Source organism: Bos indicus, chromosome 15 (assembly GCF_029378745.1).
Source record: "Bos indicus isolate NIAB-ARS_2022 breed Sahiwal x Tharparkar chromosome 15, NIAB-ARS_B.indTharparkar_mat_pri_1.0, whole genome shotgun sequence".
Taxonomy (NCBI): domain Eukaryota; kingdom Metazoa; phylum Chordata; class Mammalia; order Artiodactyla; family Bovidae; genus Bos; species Bos indicus.
In genome coordinates this window covers 4,911,320-4,931,305 of record NC_091774.1, presented here as the reverse complement: position 1 = coordinate 4,931,305, position 19,986 = coordinate 4,911,320, and the positions used below count along the sequence as shown (strand labels likewise).

Below are 19,986 nucleotides of genomic sequence, written 5' to 3'. Positions count from 1 at the left end.
TCCTGGCCACTAAGCCTGGAAACCAGCACTTAGCAGTTTAAAATAATTAGAAAACCAAATGCCTTTATTAGAAAATGAAGATTTCTTGGCCCATGACTTGCTGCACTGAGTATATTAGCATTTACTATGGACTCATCTCCATACTCTCTTCTAATGTGTTCTGCTAAAGAATTCTTAGAGATATCTATACAAATACAGTTTACTTAAAAAGATAAAGATTAACTTGTAAATTCTGAACTGTAAGAAGAACAGAAAGCTCAAAATCTTAAATTAAGTGGTTAGCTGCTTATCCATTGCTGATGTTTAACTACAATATTCAGGAGATATCTCAGTGTGTTAAGTTTTACAGGCCTATGTAGTTTTTAAGTTGATCATTAAAAACAACAGAATTTAAGTGAATGTCAACAAAACCAGTGAATTATAAATATTTTCTCTTCCAGCATATTTGATCAGAGCTATCAATAAACAAAATTGTATTTCCTAGGATTTCAGGCATGAATACTAATCTATGAACATAATGTTCCACCAGAGGACCCTAGGAGAATATGAACAATCTGGATATCTATTGAGTTACTCTTAATAGAAAACTGGACACATGTGCATTTCAGGAAATAAAATAACATTCTTAATGTATCTGCATTAAAATACTGCTTATATATCTATGACTAGTACTATTTTTGTCATAAAAATCCAAGTTATATAAATAAACTACTCTACCTATCCCTGTCCCATTTTTTGCCCATACTTTGACTCCGTGTTAGCTGATATTTTCAGTGGTAAAATTGATTCTTGCCACAAAATACAGGTCTCTGCTCCCTTTTCCCCAAAACCCAACACTACTGAACTAAATAAAGTGGCAGAGTTTCACCCAACACTGTGCAGTTGCCATCCTGTCTTCAGTGGGATGGTGAAGACCAAGACTACAAGCAAAAGCAAAAGTTCTTACAGCAAGATGAGCTCTCTTTAGGCTTCGTCTCTCTGCCTCCCCCACCAACAAGGCACACTCCAAACTCTGTAGGAGAGTAGCCCCTAAGCAGGTCCCGAAAGTGTCAGATTTGTCACTATATGCAAGGCCTTCTAGCTTTCTCTCTGATGCACTAAGACACTTTCAGCCTCCACCTGCTGGGAGGAAAAGCCCCCAGCTCCTACAGATTACTTCCCAGGAATCCTTACAAATGCTACCAGATTGATCATCTGCCTTCACATAATTTTACATGGTTTGGTTTGTAATTTCCTGAAATTTACTGTAATTTCCCTCATGTTATGAGGGAAAACTATATATGATTTTCAAATCTAGTATTTTGAAACATTTGGGATCATTTTAAAGTATCTTGCAGGTTTAGGCATTCTGTTGAGGGCATTGGTTCTAAATAATGAAATAAACTCATATTGTAAAAAAAAAAATCTGGTTAACACTGACCCATCAGCTGTGGTGTTCATCTAGATGGGTGAAGCTGTAAGGGTGAACATAATGTTATTGATTTCAGGCCCAAAAGGAGAGAGCTTGTGGACTCTCCAAAGCAAAGAATGTCAGAGGAGGATATCTTCTACTAAAAGCCTGCAGGGAAACAATCAAACAAAGAAGCACCAAGAGCAGCAAAAAAAACAACACAACTCAAGTCCCACTCCATTTTCGGTTTCCGACGGCTTCCAGAAGGGACAGGGTAAAAGCCTGTTTTCAGCGAAGAATGTTCTAAAACCAGGCCCACAGAGCGCCCCCAGCCTTGTCAGACGCTGTGTGTATTTGGGGAAGTAAGTCTGCATCATCGTGCACCTTTTAAAACTGCAGCTGAGTACTAAATGATGGAGCAGCTTTGTTTGTAAGCAATATTTATTTTTCATGAAGGTAAGAGGCAAATTACATTTATTACAGAAAACACTATGAAAGGAAAAAGCGGCATGTTACCAATATGACCAAAAAAAAAAAAAAAACCCAGAAAAATTCTACTTATGAAAGTGCTCTGCCCTATAACATATTGAACAGAAGGCATTATTCCAGGTGAGTGAGCCACACAGAAATGAGGATTTATTAGGATTTGTTTTGAAATGTAATTTGTATGGTGAGCTTTTTATTCCTTTGATGGCAATGAAGCAGATTTATTGGCTACATGTTGGAAGTGCAATAGATAACAGATAACCAAGGGAGAAGTTTTAATAAAACACTCAGGAAAGAAAAAAAAGAAGTGAGTGAGACTGCATGCTTACATGGCAGCTAATAAATAATAAGTCGAGATAGGGCTTTAACTGAAAACCATCCTGGTTATTGCAGCTTGGAAGGTTTACTGAAAATTGGGTAGAACACTCTAATTTTTCATACTTAACAGTTGAACAAGTTAGAGTGATATAACTCAAATTTTGGTTTTGGTCCAGGAATCCTATGTTTTCACAGGAAGCTTGCAAGAGGCTTTCAGGGGAAGAATGGTTACTGATTATTAAAGGGTCTGGCTGTGCTCTTTCTGACTGTGCTCTGGATTTTGGACAACTCAACAATAGAGTATTTATTTTTACCAGTCATCTTTTGAGGTAAAAACACAGGACACTTTCAGGGACATTTTGAAGGAATATCTTCAATAAGCATTGACCTTTCAAAGAGCTGAGCAGAAATGAGCTCCTAAAGATACTTGAGAACTTGGTCCTGAAAACATCATGCTCAGAAATCCAAATATATATAGTCTGCTCATCTGACACTGAGACTTAATGAGCCCCAGTTACACATCCCTCATTCGACTTGTCTGTGTTCAGTAGGGCCCTGGACTTAGGGAAGAAACCAGTTCTTTTTTCTTTCAAGATGAGAAGAAAAATGTCCTTCTCTCTGAGCAGCTCCAGAGCTATCTTGACTTCAGTACTGCTCTCTTAGAGTCTTGTTTTGGAGAATGATGAATCACTTCCTATGCCTGCAGTCAGTCCCTGAGGCCTTAACAGACATTAAGGAGCCAAGGAGGAAAAATTACTCTAAGTACCAATAATAACTACAAATAATGCAAAAACCATTTTCTAGGGTAGAGCAGGGCCAGCTTTGTGTTCTCACAATTTGCAGTGAGGCTTCTTAGAACAAGTGCCATAGATTTGGAAAGAACCAGAGACCCAGGTCTTCTTGCACTTGGTTCAGAAACAGGAATTCAACTGAATTGAACAGTGACTACACAGTTAGGAAATTACGTCAATGAAATTGGGTTGCTTTAATGCACAAAAGCTTCTGGGCTATAAGTAATCCATGATGGCTTGCCAAATATAAAATGCCATTGTATATATATATACATTGTCTCATTTAATAATGACTCATAAACATTATATATATATATATATATGTGTGTGTGTGTGGAAGAGATAAGAAGAGATATGGAAAAGATAAGAACACAAAAGCAAGATACACAAAATAAATTGGCATAATCTGGAGAGTATGAGTCATTATTAAATATGGATCCCAATCAAATATTCCATCCCACTCCCAGTTATGTTAATATTTCAATGCTCACATTTTTTTACTTTCAACTCCTCAAACTTTTCAGTGAGCATTATTTTGAAAGGCTCATACAGAATCCCCATGACATTCTCCAAAGGAGTTACTTTTGTGGAGAGGTTTTGAGAAAAAACAATTCAAAATTCTGCTTCAGCTTATACATTTTCTCTCATAGGATAATAATAATAAACCTTGTGAGAATTTTTTGAAGACAGGTGTTAATGAGTTTGCATGCCTCGGCAAGATACACTAAGAGAAGACTTAAGGGCTTTATTTCTAAAGCGCCTATATTATGATGACATGCTCTCGGAGACAGGTAATTATTGTCTATATAGGTAAGTATGTCGTACATCTCATGAGACAAATGTCTAGGAATGTATCTTTTCCCAGAAACCATATTTCCCTCTTTTGGTAATTAAGATGTATGCACAAGAAATGCTAATTTATTGGATTTTTAATATAAAAGCTGCTGTCTTTAAAAGAGCAAGATCCAAAACTGTTTTGTGATTCAAAACTTAAAAATAAACAAATTAATCTTCCAAATCTTCCAAAGACATGTTTAATGTATTTACTATGTCCCTTATTTTAAGAGTCTAAATAATTAAACCATATGTAAGCTCTGGTGTACCTGGTTATATATACTGAGTAAATCATTTGGTCTATTTACACAGAGACATGGAGATGACACATTATATATATATATATATATAGGACAGACTTAGGTGGCTTATAGGGTAAAGCGTCTGCCTGTGATGCAGGAGACCCAGATTCGATCCGAGGGTTGGGAAGATTCCCCTGGAGAAGGAAATGGCAATATCCTCAGACACTATTAAATGCAATCCTATATTCTTGGATATAGAGGTTGATGATACGCCTTTCTACTTGTCATGGCACTAACAAAGCTAGGTTGAAAGTCAGCAACCACTTGTATTCATTGCTTTTCAGGCTAATAGTAAGTTCGGTTGCTGGTGGGAAAGGGGTCTCTTACCACACCCTCCTTAAAATAAAGGTTCTTTCATGTTTAATGAGAGTACATGCACATTCTCTTATCGAGGTGGTCTTGAGCTGCAGATACAGTCACACCGCTCATGATGATCCAACTGGATGTCAACGAGAGCCATGTGCTTTGCCCTGCCCCTCCTCTTGAAATAGCCGGGTTCAAACTTTAACACCTAGGACAAGAAGCATTTCCTGTTAGAAAGTACCTGGATACCTGTGGCGGATTCATTTTGATATTTGGCAAAACTAATACAATTATGTAAAGTTTAAAAATAAAATAAAATTAGAAAAAAAAAAAAAGAAAGTACCTGGGATTTAACCTAATTACATACCACTTATTCTCTTTATGACAACTGGTTCTTAAGCCTTTGAGCATCCAATGGAATCTACGGGCTCACTATTAGAATGCACACATACAAATATTGTTATAGACAATCCACGACTCCTTAAAGTAACGGAATCCACTGATCACAGAGTAACGCCTCCTGCATTACCTACCTGCAGGGTCGTGAGGATTTCAGGTGTCTGAGCAGGTGTTTACTGATAACTTTCTAAGGGCCTGCTTTGTGCCAAGTGCTATCCCAAATATTACTAATACCACAAACAGTCTTCTGGCTAAAGCATGTGTTATGGATAAATACAATGCTGAGACAATACTCTGCAGACAGGACAACGAATACAGTTGTGACCTAATATGCTGGTATGGGGACTTCCCTGGAGAGTGGTTAAGAATCCGCCCGCCAATGGTCTGGGAAGATCCCACGATCCACAGGGCAAGTAAACTCTGTGCCCAACCATGGAGCCCGCGTCTGGAGCCAGCGCTCTGTAAACAAGAGGCCACCACAGTGAGAAGCCCTCGCACCACTGAAGAGTGGCCCCTGCTCACAGCTGGAGAAAGCCCGTGTGCAGCAGCAAAGGCCCCGGGTGCCACCCCCGCCCCGCCCCGCAAAAATGCTGGCGCGGCTAAACACGCGGGTGAGGTAAGACATTTTGCCTCCCTAGTGGTCATAAATAACTGAAAATGTGTGTATGTTCTTACATATCTGTTAGGCTATATCGAATAATACCCTTTACAATTCAAAACAGATCATGTTCCACTAAAATGTTTGCATATTAATACCTTTAAAACAATCCAACATTACTTGAATAAATTACATCCTTAAAATTTTACATTAATAGGTGTAAATGTGATTTAAAAAAATTTTTAAGTTTAAATAGAAGCTAACCCTTCTTCCCTAGTGTGGCCTTCACTGAAGTCAATATTTGCCATCATATACATAAATATTGTTTTCCATATACAGTCAACTTCATTGCTTCTTTATATTCTTAGGCTCCTTGTTAGCTTTCATTTTTGATTCTGTTCTGTTTTCCCTTTTAGACTTTAAACTCTGCATGATATTACCATACAACTATGTAGCATTTTGTAGTTTTAAAAAAATTTGCACGTATGCACTATTTCATCTGGCCCAAGACAAACTTTGTCATACAGTAGAGAAGGCGTCTTCACTCACAGTGTATAGGCTGGAGAAGTGAGATTATAAGGGAGGCCAGGTGCCAGGCCTTCTGTCAGCGGGGACCTGAGAGTAGTGCATTGTTCTCTAGGCTTCCGGCATACTAGGACCCAAGGACCACACGTCTCTAATGCAGCTGCAGCTTCCTTCTGTATCTCAAAGGTGTGGCAGGCATATGTGTGAACTAAAATGGGGCCCTGATGCTTGGTATACTTTGCTCTGAGATGAAGATTAGACGCGAGGAAATCTTATTTTCTAGGCTGTATAATAACTTTTCATGGCACGCCCCCCCACCCCCAATTTTTCTACTGGATTGTCTTCCTAGCAATGTCCTCATCCTTATGTTACCTGTTTCAAGTTACAAGCAAATCAAAACCATCTACTAGGAAAACAGGCTTAGAGCCCTCAGTCCCCATGCATCTGCTTTACTTTAGCGTTTGCCTTTTTAAAACACTGAGGGGGTGATATTTATTTATTTGGCTGCATTGCATCTTAGTTGTGGTGTGTGGGATCTTCACTGGGTCCTGTAGGAGCTTTCACTGGGGTGCACAGATGCTCTAGGTGTGGCACACAGCCTCCAGAGCGCACAGACTCAGCGGTTGTGGCACGCGGGCTTAATTACTCCATAGCATGTGGGAACTTAGTTCCCTGACCAGGGACTGAACCTGTGTCCCCTGTACTGCAAGACATATTCTTAACCACTGGACCACCAGGTAAGTCCCAACATTTAGCCTGATTTTCCCATAAGAGTTCTGTGGAGCAGGTCATTTGTTCAATGTTCAGTAAAGTAAGGAACCTGGGCTCTGATAACACAGTGTGAAATACCTTGTCCCATTTGGAGAAGAGCTTCAAAAGGATATTTGTACTTTTGTGAGTACAAATTGGGGTTGGGGGATGGGGTGGGAAGGGATGGCCTAGAAGAGTTCCTGAGGGAGGCACAAAAATACCAGATTATGGTAAAGCTAGTCCCAGTGCCAGTTTTGATAGCTAATTATATTATCCTCTTTACCTAAATTCCACTGAACATACACTATGAATCACATAGTTTCATATGACATATGCTTTCTCTCTATTAACAAATGCTTTGAGGACAAGGATAGAAAAAATAATGACTAACATTTTTGAGTATTTGTTAGATGCCACACTGTTATGACTGGAAGTATTAAACGTTTTGCGTATCACTGTAACACTATGATATAGGTACTTTTCTAATACTGTTTCAGATAAGGGAAGAGAGAGACTAAGGTTGCAGAGTCAGTGACTGGTGACACCAGTGTTTGTCTCCACGTGGCACAGCGTGTGCCCTTACCGGGAAGGTGGAGTTTTGTCTGTTCTGGTCAGCAGCATTGGGAACACAGTAGGTTTCCAGTGGGATGCACTCCGGTGGCCGTGGTGGGTAACGCTGCCACGTCACAATATGGGAACCTATGTTCACGGCCTCTTTCCTGTCTCCTCCCTACATCGCTTCTACCCCAACCTCCAACAAGGGGAGGGGCGCAAAACAAACCAAACCAGAGGCCAAAATGAAGTGGCCTATTGGAGAAGGAAATGTCAACCCACTCCAGTGTTCTTGCCTGGAGAATCCCCAGGATGGGGGAGCCTGGTGGGCTGCTGTCTATGGGGTCGCACAGAGGGGAAACGACTGAAGCTACTTAGCAGCAGCAGCAGCAGCATGTTTTGCATCACTTGCAAGTCTTTTACGATTTTGAAACAGAATTTCAAGTACTGAGAGCAGAGTGACAATGATATTTTCCTTTCCTTGCTCCCAGGGTCACTCCTGCTTCATCTCTAAAGAAAATAAAAACTGTTGCTTCTCCATGAAAAACTAAGTAACCAAAGCATGGATGAGTGTATATTGCACTTTGGGATATTAAATACCCTGCTATGATAGATAGGAAAGCCCTCCTGTGCCACACTTGGTTAGAGCGCCCTGGAAGAGCTTAAAGCTCGGGTTCCTACAACTTTGCCAAGAATTTCTCAAATATTAGTCACTATTTTCCAACCCTAATAAACCAGATCTGGAGGTTGAACTATTCAGGGGAAGAAAATGATTCCTAAGAAGCTGAGCTGATGATAAATATTCTCTTTCTTAAAAAGACCATTATCAAAGCCTAATAAGTTGCCATGACTGACATCTATAAAATCAATGCTTCGTTGATTTGCTTCCTCATTTGATGAGAAATGAAAGTGTGTGCTTTGGAGTGAAAGCCGTGCCTGGTCAGTTTTTTCTAACTGGTCTCCTGATTGTTCAGGGATTTTCCCTGTGTTTTATATTAAGCCACGTTAGTCCAGTATATATGTGTTTTGTTGATAAGAGGAGAAAAATGAATTGGCAGACACTTTTCCAGACAAGACAGGAAAGCACTGTTTGAACAAAGTGGAAATTGGACTGCTTTACTGGCTGATCACAGCACTGATGCTCAAAGCTTTCAGACCATGTAATCGTCTTCGGTTCAGGTACACAGCACTGAAAGGAGGAAGAAAGCAAAGCTGATTTGAGAGAGCATAAAAAGTTAAAAGAAAAATGAAAAGCTTTTATCTGAGAAAGCAAACTGTCTCTGGGTTATCTGGTCACCTTTAAAGGGAAGGAACCATTGAATTAATTACAGTCGCTGTAGGACACTCACTAATAGGTACCTTCACAAAATGCTTTCCTATTTTCTGCTCTATGATTCACTGCTGCAAGCACACACACTGAAATAAAAATCCATGGAGGAGCAGCCAGCCATTTCTTATCACCTATGGGTGAAAATGGCATTCTTGACCCTTCTTCACCATCTGGAAAACCACATGAAGCCAGGGAAAGTTGATTTTTATTAAATGGAGAATGACTGAAGCAGTTGGTGGCTTTCATACCACTACACAGAATCAAAGATGCTCAGTTTGCAAATTACCATATCACAAAAGATATTTACTACAATTACTCTCTTTGTTGCCAATAAAGCACTGAATGAATCATTGCCATGAAGTTATTACAGTAATAAAACAGTACTAGACAGAAACGCTCCATGCTGAGTTGGGCTCTTGTTTATTGGAAATATTAAAGAAAGGTCGTTAAGGCCTTGTAACAGTTTTCATATTAATGGCTGATGTAGGATCACAAATACATATTTTAGGACATGTGCACTGTCTAAACCCGAATCATTAAGGGTTTACTTAAGATTCACCCAACTTCTAAAGCAGGCAGCATTCAGTATACACACTTTCTTAAGAAAAACAGCTTCATATTTTTCCTTACTTTATGATTTCTTTCATGCTTGTAGACTTTATAAAAATGTACATGCAGTTAAGATTTTTAAGGTCTTGTAGTCAACCTTTCTGAAACCTAAAATGACTACAAGCAAAAATATTTTGAGATGAGAAAACATTTTATTTTCTACCTGGGTAATTGCACAACTTGAAAGTAAGAGTTTCAAGGGAGATTGAGAGTTGTAAGGGAAGGAGTGACACCAAGTCCTGAGATACAGTCCTCCCTAAGAAAGACACAAATAACAGAGCTCAGCAACGTTTCTCTGACAAGCTAGGTATGAAGGTGACTGAAGGCTGGGCTTATAATGTGGGTCTACACAATCCTCATGAATTTTGAAAATGCAATCTTTACATCTGTGGACATTTACTTATAATTGAAATTTTCTTGTGAGCACTCTGGGGTGTATTCAGCAGCAGTTCTTCCTTTAGAGGACTTCACTAGGTAAATGATTTTGACAGTATTTTAGAGGATTAATGACTACATGTTCAGCCCACCAGTTTCAGAAAACATGACGGAAGCTGAGCTGGGCACCAAGTTTCAGAGCACGGCATTAACACTGAGTATCATTCGTGTCACAAATGGGTCTTTGTCTAGTTGGGGAGTATCATGCCCGAAGGCACGTTTGCTCAACTTTGACAAGAAGGCCTAATATGAATCCAGATCTACAAGGAAAAGGATGTATGCACTTTGCTGTACTTAGAGGGTCCCGGCACCAGTAAGTCATCAAGGCTCTAAGGGAGTCAGAAGGGAGCAAGCCCGACCATGCTCTCAGGATATTCCACCCACATCTGTCGAGTGCTTTACAGCCTTCAGAGGCTTTCATTGTCCCAGGATCCCCAAGAGATAAGCAGCACTGCTGCTGCTGCTAAGTCGCTTCAGTCGTGTCCGACTCTGTGCGACCCCATAGACGGGAGCCCACCAGGCCCTGCCGTCCCTGGGATTCTCCAGGCAAGAACACTGGAGTGGGTTGCCATTTCCTTCTCCAATGCATGAAAGTGAAAAGTGAAAGTGAAGTCACTCAGTCGTGTCTGACTCTGAGCGACCCTATGGACTGCAGCCTACCAGGTCCCTCCGTCCATGGGATTTTCCAGGCAAGAGTACTGGAGTGGGTTGCCAGCACAGGTGTTACTAATGTTGAGTGGATAACTTTTTTATACATAGTCTATACACATTAAAGTTCCATATCATATCTCTGTTCTTTTGTATTTTCTTAGCATTTCAACCACCAACTTGTTTATATTCTTAACACAATCTAGGCAAGATAAGATTTAGGGAGTGGTGAACAGATATCATATAATTTCACATCTGTCTGGGAACTCAAAATTGTAGGTTATCATAGGGAGTAAAAGAGGAACCCGAGGCTCTGGGGAGTTTTAGGTGGCTGGTCCGAGGTGGCCTCTCACGTGAATCCACATATTCTCCCTTTAGTTGTGTGATTTGCTTTGTCTCTATTGTCTTGTCTCTCTCTTATAGGAACAGGAAAGGGCTGCAAGAGAATCTTCTCAAGGTCTCACTCAAAGAGGGAGAAAGAAATAGGGAGATTCTACATAAGCTCTAGAAATGCTGTTTCCAGAAAAAGATTTTTGTGACTTTTGTTATAATCATAACCCTCAAATTCATTGCCTTTGCCATAGAGTAGAAACTTTTGGAAAAATATTGCTTTCCTGTCTTCTTGGTCTCAATTTGAGATTTTAGCTAAATTTGTTTCAATGACAGACACTTAAAACATGTAAAAATTAAAAGTGCCATTCTTTTATCTCAAGTCTAAATCTCAATATTTTATTATCTCCAATCAATCTTTTGTTTCATATATAAATATCTGCTTATATCTTCTATCTCTTATGTTTGCTGCTGCTGCTAAGTCACTTCATTCATGTCCGACCCTGTGCAACCCCATAGACGGCAGCCCACCAGGCTCCCCCGTCCCTGGGATTCTCCAGGCAAGAACACTGGAGTGGGTTGCCATTTCCCTCTCCAATGCATGAAAGTGAAAAGTGAAAGTGAAGTCACTTAGTCATGTCCGACTCCTAGTGACCCCATGGACTGCAGCCTACCAGGCTCCTCCGTCCATGGGATTTTCCAGGCAAGAGTACTGGAGTGGGGTGCTATTGCCTTCTCCCCTCTTATGTTTAATGGGCAACAAATTTTTAATACAAAGTTCTTATATTTAATGTAATGTTAAAAAAGTCATTCACAGTAGTTTTTCCATTGTTCAAGTGACTGGAATGGTTTAGATGCTGTAAGTGCCAGAGACAGAGTTGTGTCTCGGCTTACACTGTTCACTGTGGGAGCCCCTGACCATGTGCAGCTATTTACATTCAAATTAGTTTAAATTAAATAAAATTTAAAAATTCAGTTTCTCATTCGCATTACACACATTTCAAGTGCTCTGTGACCACATGTTGCTAATGACTACCAGATTGGATAGTACAGATACGGAACTCTCTCATCACTGCAGAAAGTTCTAACAGATATTGCAGCTGTGCCAGCACTGGGACAAAATCATGAGAGGTAGGACAGTGAAAATTAACTTGTCTTTCTCTGTTGCCTCCTAAGATTTTGGCTGTTGACTGAATGGACATAGCCAGGAGACCAAATGCTTAAAAAATACAATAGTTAGTTTTAATCTAAAAGGTCAATATATTTCTAGGGAACATCCCTTCATTATACACTAACAAGGGAAGATAAGAACTAAAATAATAGCATCCTCTAATTGTCTACAGAGTATGTTTTCTGGAATTTTCTCTTTTTAAAAATCCCCACTGAAAGTATTTTTTACATTCTGTATATTCCAAGAGAAGGAATGGTTGCTAGGAAAGAGGAAAAATATTTCAGCAGGATACCTCCAAACTTTTCAGAAGAGGGAATTGTACAGATGGAGCTTTTTATTGCACAGTGCAAAATGCTCAGACCTCTACAAGGAGAAGTCACGTGACCTGGGGAAAGAGCAACAATCTTAACTTCCTTTTATTTATAATTTCTAACTATTGATAATTTTATAATTATACGGTTTAATTTCTTGGATTTTATTCCTTAAATGTTGAGCCTTGAAATATCTGTGGAGAGTCATAGAGGCCTGCTTAGGTGGCAAGTTCTAGTGACCCCCTTAAGGGCGCTCATCTCTCATAAAAACTCATTGCCCATCTCATCAGTTACAACCACGAGGTGGGGAGACCAGTTTCTCATTTCTCTGAGTTAAGAGTACAGGCACAAAACTAACAGAAGAGAAGACAAGGATTCTTCCCTCTCAAGACTGAGCCCAAGCAACCCTTATTTCTGAAGATGGAACGAGTCTCCTGCTCTCTTCCAGGGGACTGGACAATGTGATGCCTGGGGCATACGTGAGGGGTATTTTAGGATGCTGGGGAAAACGCGCCAGCCACACGTGGTCCGGGTTTGCACTCACTGACGGAGTGACTGATGCTCTGTTGTCCTTTTGTCCACAACTCAGCAGAGTGATTTTGCACAGAGCTCAGCAGACTCCGAGAAGTAAAAATATCATGACACATTTCACAGATGCTTTAGATAGCAGTTTCAAAAAGATTCTACATTTTAGACCCACTCATGTGACTGAACAAAGAGATCAAGGGCTTTGCCTCCTAGATATTAATGGTGAATAGAAATTTATAGGTAACAGCCTCTGTGCAGAGAGACAATAGACTAACAAAAGGACCTTCAGATTCTTTCAGAGTTAACTGTCTGGGAGGTGAGGGCCCTTTTGGGTGTGTGTGTAACTCTGTGTTTCCACAATAAGCAACTAAAAAAAAATCAAACTACAACTTCTCTCTGAGAGGAGAGTCAAGATGAAAATAAAGCATCAAAGGCCTGAATTTACATGCTTTCCTCACAGTAGAGACTGGGTAAAGATCTTGTCACTTCTTGGCTTATTTTAACGCAAACCAAATTATTGCATTCTGCATTTGTCCGCAGCGTATGACTCAACATTACAAAATTCAGGTTCTTAGACACAAAGGACAAAGTCCAATCTAGAGTTCATCAGGTCATACAAAAATAAAACACAATGAACACAGACAACAGCATTCTCTGGATATGAGAACAGATTTTTTTTTTTTTCCTTTGAAAAATGTGAGGTGGAGTAAGAAATTCTTGTTACTAAAAAAACATGCTCTATGTAGGTCTCAAATCGGGTCTGCATCTATGTGAGGTAAGCAGGGTTATCGTGGCCTCCAAGCTCCTAATTTTCCCATGTTGAAAATACCACTTATGACGAATCCCTTTTCATTTAGCTCAGTAATTACCTCTTAACTGATTATTGTTTTATTGTTTTCAGGGTAACAAAGTGGTTCTGTAAAGTGGGAGATTTTATTTAGGGAGCACCATCTATTCTTCTGTTTTGATGGATACTGATGAAAAGCAGCTCAAACAATAATTCCTAACAATAGTGTTTGGCTCATATTTTATATTGTAAACATATTTCAATATGGTATTTTACCTCTTACATAATGCACTTCATATGCACTGCTTTGATTCCTCAGAGCCACCCTGTATGGGGTTATCATATAATTTCTTAAATCCTGTTTCACATACATGAAAACTGGCTCTCTAAACTTTAGTGACTTGCATAATCATGAAGTGATAGAGTTGCTGTCAATGTCAAGAGCAGCTCTAACTCCCCTTAAGTCCATTCTTTCTTTAATCTTCAATAATGTGCTATATATTTAAAATGAGAGCACTCAGTGTTACCGTTGGTAAGTATATAGACTTTAGAAACAGTGAATCAGTTTAGGTCGCATCTCTCTGAGTTACTGACCGAGTCACACTGGTTAATTCACTGCTCTCTTAGGCTTCAGTTTATTCATCTATAAAAAGGGAATACAAGTAGCACTCCCCTGACAACATGTGAAGAAACTGCCAAGTGAGCTAATGATTGCTTACAATGATGTCTGGTACACTGTAAAGGCTTATGTGTATTTCCTGTTATTATCACTAAAAGTTGCTGCTCTCCTTAAATTTTCATTTCTCTTACATCTCTATGTTTACTTTTGTTTACTTTTGCGTAATTTCAGAGCTGATTCCCCAGAGCACTCAGTTATATTTAGGAAAAATTAGTACTTCTGGAAGAATAATATTTCCATATTTAGAGATTGAAAAAGTCTCTGACAAAGTATTTTTTCTGACAATTTATACTTTGATATTTTTACCCTGATTCATTTTTCAATGAGTTGACTGAATTGAAGATTAGCTCTTAGTATTCTCTTAAAGTAACCTAGATTTGCAGTCATATGCTATAAATGAATCCCATTAGATTTCTGTAAGTAAGCTCTCAAATTATTGCACCATGCATTTGATTGTGTATACTAACAAGCCTGTTGTCAAGCCACATATATATTATGAATAAGGGTTAGAAAAAGGAATCCCTACTTCAGGATGGACCTACACCCGCCCCAGGGACCTGCCTTTGCAAGTTAAGCTCAAGTATAATCACGCAGTCATCTCACTGGGAGGTGCTCCTGTGCAGTGAAAAACCTGCACAAACACTGCAGTGGCCCCGTTTCCCAGCACCTTAGAGATTCCAGGACTTTTGCAGCTGCTAACGGACCAAGTACAGCACTGCAACAAAAAAATTCTGAAAACGGCATACCTCGTGGTACTTTTTCACAGTCTTCCCTGAATTGCACGCACAGGACTTCCAGTTGACAGTTCCGCAGCCGCAGTTTCCTCCGCAGCGCTGTACAAGCAGGCAGCGAGGAAAGAAGACCACGTTGGTGAGCTTCAGCTCTTCCCTCAAGTTGACGGAGTAGTTCCTGGGAGTGCAGCTGTAACGCTTGACATCATCATTGAGCCTGTCCAGGTCAACTGTAAGAAACACACGCATTGGGTAACCCAGTGCACGACTGTGGCATAAACACTCAGCATGCATTTTGGGAGCAGGGTGGGGACATTCTGTGAGGACAGCCTTAACCCAGGGACTGACCCTATTCATGGGACCTCAACTATTACCCCAAATACCAAAGGTGAGTGTGAGTGTCACATGCTCAGTCATGTCCGACTCTTTGCGACCCTGTTGACTGTAGCCCACCAGGCTCCTCTATGGGATTTTCTAGGCAAGAATACTGGAGTGGGTTGCCATTTCCTTTTCCTAATACCAAAGGTGGAAAATCTAATTTCTCTTTTGATCCTATCTTCCCCTTCAAAAAAGAAAAAAATCAACAACAGCAAAGAGAAAACAAAAAGACCTTCAAAAACTTAGCTAAATGTTGGTTCAATTTTTCTTGCACCTTTCTAATGCAAAAAAAAAAAAAAAAAAGTTCCAGTGAAAGAAAATGAAACATTCAGCAATTTAAAATAATTGTCTTTACCTTAAAAAACATGTATGTGTGTGTGTGTGCGCATGTGCAAATGTGTGTGTGTGTGTGTGTGTGTGTATATATATATCTCTTCTTGAGTTTAAACAACTCCTGACTCTAAGCCATTACTTAATATAATTTGAATTATATCAGGGACACGTTAGGGAGAATTATTCTGATTTATTGATCTGACAGTGAAATTCTACAAGTAAACGTGATGAATAAAAAGTTTTAGCTTCATTGTAACTCCAAGGTTAAGCAAAACATCAAAGGACAAGGAATTTGGAGGTTGTGAATATGATGCATATTTGTGCATTGCATCCTAGATGGCAGTATAGCATAGTGGTTAAGTGCTTGGGCTCTGCAGTTAATCTACAACAGCATTTAAATCATAGCTATGTCTCCTTTTAGTTGGTAAGTACTTGACTCCTCTATACTCTGTTTCTTCATCTATGAAATGTAAGTAGTGTAACGACTATTTCAGCAATATTTGAAGTATTGAATGCAGTGTGCCTGGTATTCAGTCTGGTTATTATCATTCATCTTGATTCAGTTTCTCCAGTTTTTCCCTTTAAAGTCAAATGGTCAATAATTTTAAAAAAATTTTTTTTCAGATCTGTCTCTTTTATTTCTCTTTTGGCCATTATTCTATATAAATAATTATCTGGGGGATTGGCTATCAGGACTTCTTTGAATTAAGAGCATTACACTAAATTTTCAGATTTTAATCATTAATATTTTACTTGAGTTAAATTTGTATCATTGTACTATATAAATTATATTTTTTTCTTTTTTTTAAATTTAATTTTATTTAATTTTACAATATTGTATTGGTTTTGCCATATATCAAAATGAATCTGCCACAGGTATAACTATATAAATTATATTTTAACGTCGTCTCGAAATCCATCTAATCATCCATCTATTTGGCATTCAAATCCTCTAGCGGGTGAGCATGTACATGACTATCTTCTCACAAGAATGCAGTTAGAGGAAAGTCCTCTGTCTTTTCCCAGGTTCCATCCCATTTCTGAATGCACTTCCCTTGTCACCAGTCAGGCGACTGCAGGAGGAATCCCACAGATGCCAGGCAATTGTCATCAGACTTACTCTGATTTTAGCCCCATTAAATGTCTTAGTCCTAAACCAAAACTGCTTGAGGAGTAGTAAGGAGTATTCTTTTGGGATAGAGGTCAAAGGCGAAGGGTGCTATCAGTAGAATGCATCTGAATGAGACAGAAATGAAAGAAGGCACAAATGGATGAAGATTCCACTTAACCCCATGAAGTCAGCTAAAATGCTGGCCATATGGTCGATGACCCCCTTGAATAAGGAATTAAATGGCAAGTGGACTCATGCTCTGCCCTGCATGCCTTTGATTCTCAAGGGCATGGATTTTACCCCACCTCTTACATGCTGAGCCCAGGACACTGTGGGAGCTGCATAAATGCTAAATAATTGCTGTGCATAATTGATGGCTGTTTTTTTCTTCCTTCGCAAAGACATATCATAAGTTTAGCTATAATCAATCCAGTTTTAAATTAAATGAACTCTGTCTTGGGAAAGGAACCATTTCATTGCTGCTAAAACCCTGAAAATAACTGCAAGCAAACAGAGAGGATTACATAAATGGATTAAGAAGTGCTGCAATCATCCATTACAAGTGTCACCTTGAGATAAATACTGGTGCTGGCTGTGCATTACTGGGCTACAGCAGGGCTAATGCAGAGGGCCAAAGCTGCTGATTGTGTTGCTGGGAATATATTTTGTCCACCATCTAGGAGCAAGAGGCGCTATTTGCAGGAAGGAATTGTAACATGTGAGGTTTCCCAGGTGGCTCAGTGGTAAAGAATCTGTCTGTCAATGCAAGAAGACATCGAGGGACTCAGGTTCAACTCCTGGGTTGGGAAGATAACCTGGAGGAGGACCTGGAAACCCACTCCAGTCTTCTTGCCTGGAGAATCCCACGGATAGAGGAGCCTGGCAGGCTACAGTCCATAGGGTTGCAAAGACTTGGATATGACTGAGCCACTGAATACAGTGTGTTCAGTAAAGCGTGGTAGGCCAAGAGGGATGGGAAGGAAGTGACAGACTGAGTGCAGGTGGGTTCAGCCAGTCCTCTGCCAGGCACCTGACACACAGGACTATTTATTGCTGCTCCCCACCCTTTTGAGATGTGTGTTACTTACTCAAAGTGAATACTAAGTAGGAAAACTGGGCTTGAAGTCATTCTCCCTCTTGCTGCCCGGTCACCACCACATCAGGCAGAATGGGGGGCTGGCAGGCAACCTGGGGTTGAAGGGAGAAGACTGATCTCCCTGGCATGATATTAAGCTGTCCTGTATGGCGGTGTACTAGGACTGGGGTGGTGAATGGCTCCACCCTTATGTCCAGAGTATGTCCAAGCCAAATCATAGTGTGCTTTCCAGTGGGAACTCAGCTGATCGCCTAGAGGGCCCTCCACAAACCAGGATAGGCATGCATGCCTTACTTGTCTTGGAACAAAACTCTTCACGTTCTATGACTGTTTTACTGACTCACACTGGTTACTTCCGTTTCCTACCGGCCATGAAGAGATTTACGATGCTGTCAGTTATTTATGTGGCCCTGTGTGACTGCTGCAGAATCCAGCTGCCCTGCTTATCGGGGGGGATTGAAACCACAAAGGCACTCAATTTAGAACTAGAACTAAAAACATTCCTCAGAGTGGATGCAAATAACTTTAAAGCGCCATTGCAGACTTTCTGCAGGGGATATTGAATTTCAAGTCAAAGAAGACTGATTAGGCAGTGCAGCAGAGCGGGGAGCCAGACAAGGGACTGAGTGGCAATTAAGGCTTCTGGAGCCCTGGTCTGAGGGGGGCTCTGGTGTGAGCTCCTGTGATGGGCCGGGTGCAGGCCACGAGGTTACAAACCCAGGGAGAAGAGCAACCCTTCCCATTCCCGATTTAGCCTCCACAGTGGAATCTTACTGAGAGCGAGGATGTACCAAATTTAATTCAAAGGCCCATTAATTTCATCTAATTGCCCTTATTTCACTCAGCTGTACATAATGTCATCATCCCTCTTTCGCTGTCCTTTTGAATTTGAGTCCTGCCTTCTCATGGATCTTTGACGTCATTTCCATTTTTGTGTTCTGCACCGACAATCTGCTGCAAAGGCTGACAGGGCTCCGGTGTTGTCAAAGCCTTCCTCCGGACACAGGAATCCAATGTGGGCCATTGCACCCAGCCGTGGGAAGCACCATTTTCCCTCTGTGCTGGCCTCAGAGTGCAGCCTAGTCACAGAGGCTCCTGGGCTGTGGGATGAGCTCTGCGATCTGAGCCCTGGGACAGGGATGTGTAAAGCAATGGGATATTGTTGAATGCACACCCTTATCAGTTTCTAGTCTATGAAGGCTCAGATTCGGGAGGAAGGAGAGTCAGCCTGTTCTTTTTGATATTGGCCATCCCAAGTATCAGGTAATATAGAAGTTCTTCATGAATACGGTTGCATGAAATCCCCATCAATGCTATGAATTACATACTATTGTTACCCTTATATTTACACTTGAGACAATTGAGCCTCTGAGAGGGAAGGGAAAACATTTGTCCACAACCACACACCCAGTCAGTAGAAGAGCCAGAGTGTGAATCTAGCCTTTTCATCACTCTTGCACTTTGAAGCTCCAGTCTGAAGATTTGAAGAAGGGTGCAGCGAGCAGATTCTATGAGCCCTGCTGGAGCTTTCCTACTAGAGGTCTACTTCTTGTCAAGGACCTGGCTTCCTAGGTGCATTGCCAGACACTGACCTGTCACTTTTAAGATGTTGTCAATTACATATATCCAAGCATGTACTTCTGTGCACAGACATTCATCTATCAGATTCTACCAAAAGAGTACACGCTGACCATAGTCTTGCTAATAAAGCAGATAACTGCACAGAACCTAGTATTTTCCTTTAGTATTGCAAAATAGCACCTGATGCGAACAGGTGGCTCACTGAAAAAGACCCTGATGGTGGGAAAGATCGAAGCCAGAAGGAGAAGAGGGAGATAGAGGGTGAGATGGTTGGATGGCATCATCGACTCGATGGACATGAGTTTGAACAAGCTCAGGGAGTTGGTGATGGACAGGGAAGCCTGGCATGCTGCAGTCCATGGGGTCACAAAGAATCGGGCACGACTGGAGTGATTGAACTTCCTTGAGTCAGTCTCTTCTGGGTACCAAGTTTATTATGCTGTTCCCTCATCAATCCATCAATCTTTATCCTGTCATGTATGTCACCAGTCTTGAATATTCTTGCTATTCTCCAGTTAAACTTCTACATATTCTTGGATTTAGCCAGTAATCATTTTGTATGCATGCATGCTAAGTCCGTTCAGTTGTGACCAACTCTTTGCAACCCTATGGACTGTAGCCTGCCAGGCTCCTCTGTCCATGGGATTCTCCAGGCAAGAATATTGGAGGGGGTTTCCATG

General features: G+C 40.5%; 1 protein-coding gene across 3 annotated transcripts in view; it reads right to left on the bottom strand.

Moving 5' to 3' along the window:
- Positions 1 to 1,813: 1,813 nt before the first annotated feature.
- Positions 1,814 to 19,986, bottom strand: part of PDGFD (platelet derived growth factor D) — a 278,186-nt gene continuing 260,013 nt past the window's right edge. For all 3 annotated transcript variants that reach the window (XM_070803296.1, XM_019975523.2, XM_019975522.2), the window contains 2 exons: positions 14,823 to 15,037; positions 1,814 to 4,632 (listed from right to left, as the gene is read on the bottom strand). In XM_070803296.1, coding sequence (XP_070659397.1) covers positions 4,507 to 4,632; positions 14,823 to 15,037 — 341 coding nt within the window. In that variant the 3' untranslated portion in view covers positions 1,814 to 4,506. The remainder of the gene's footprint in view (positions 4,633 to 14,822; positions 15,038 to 19,986) is intronic.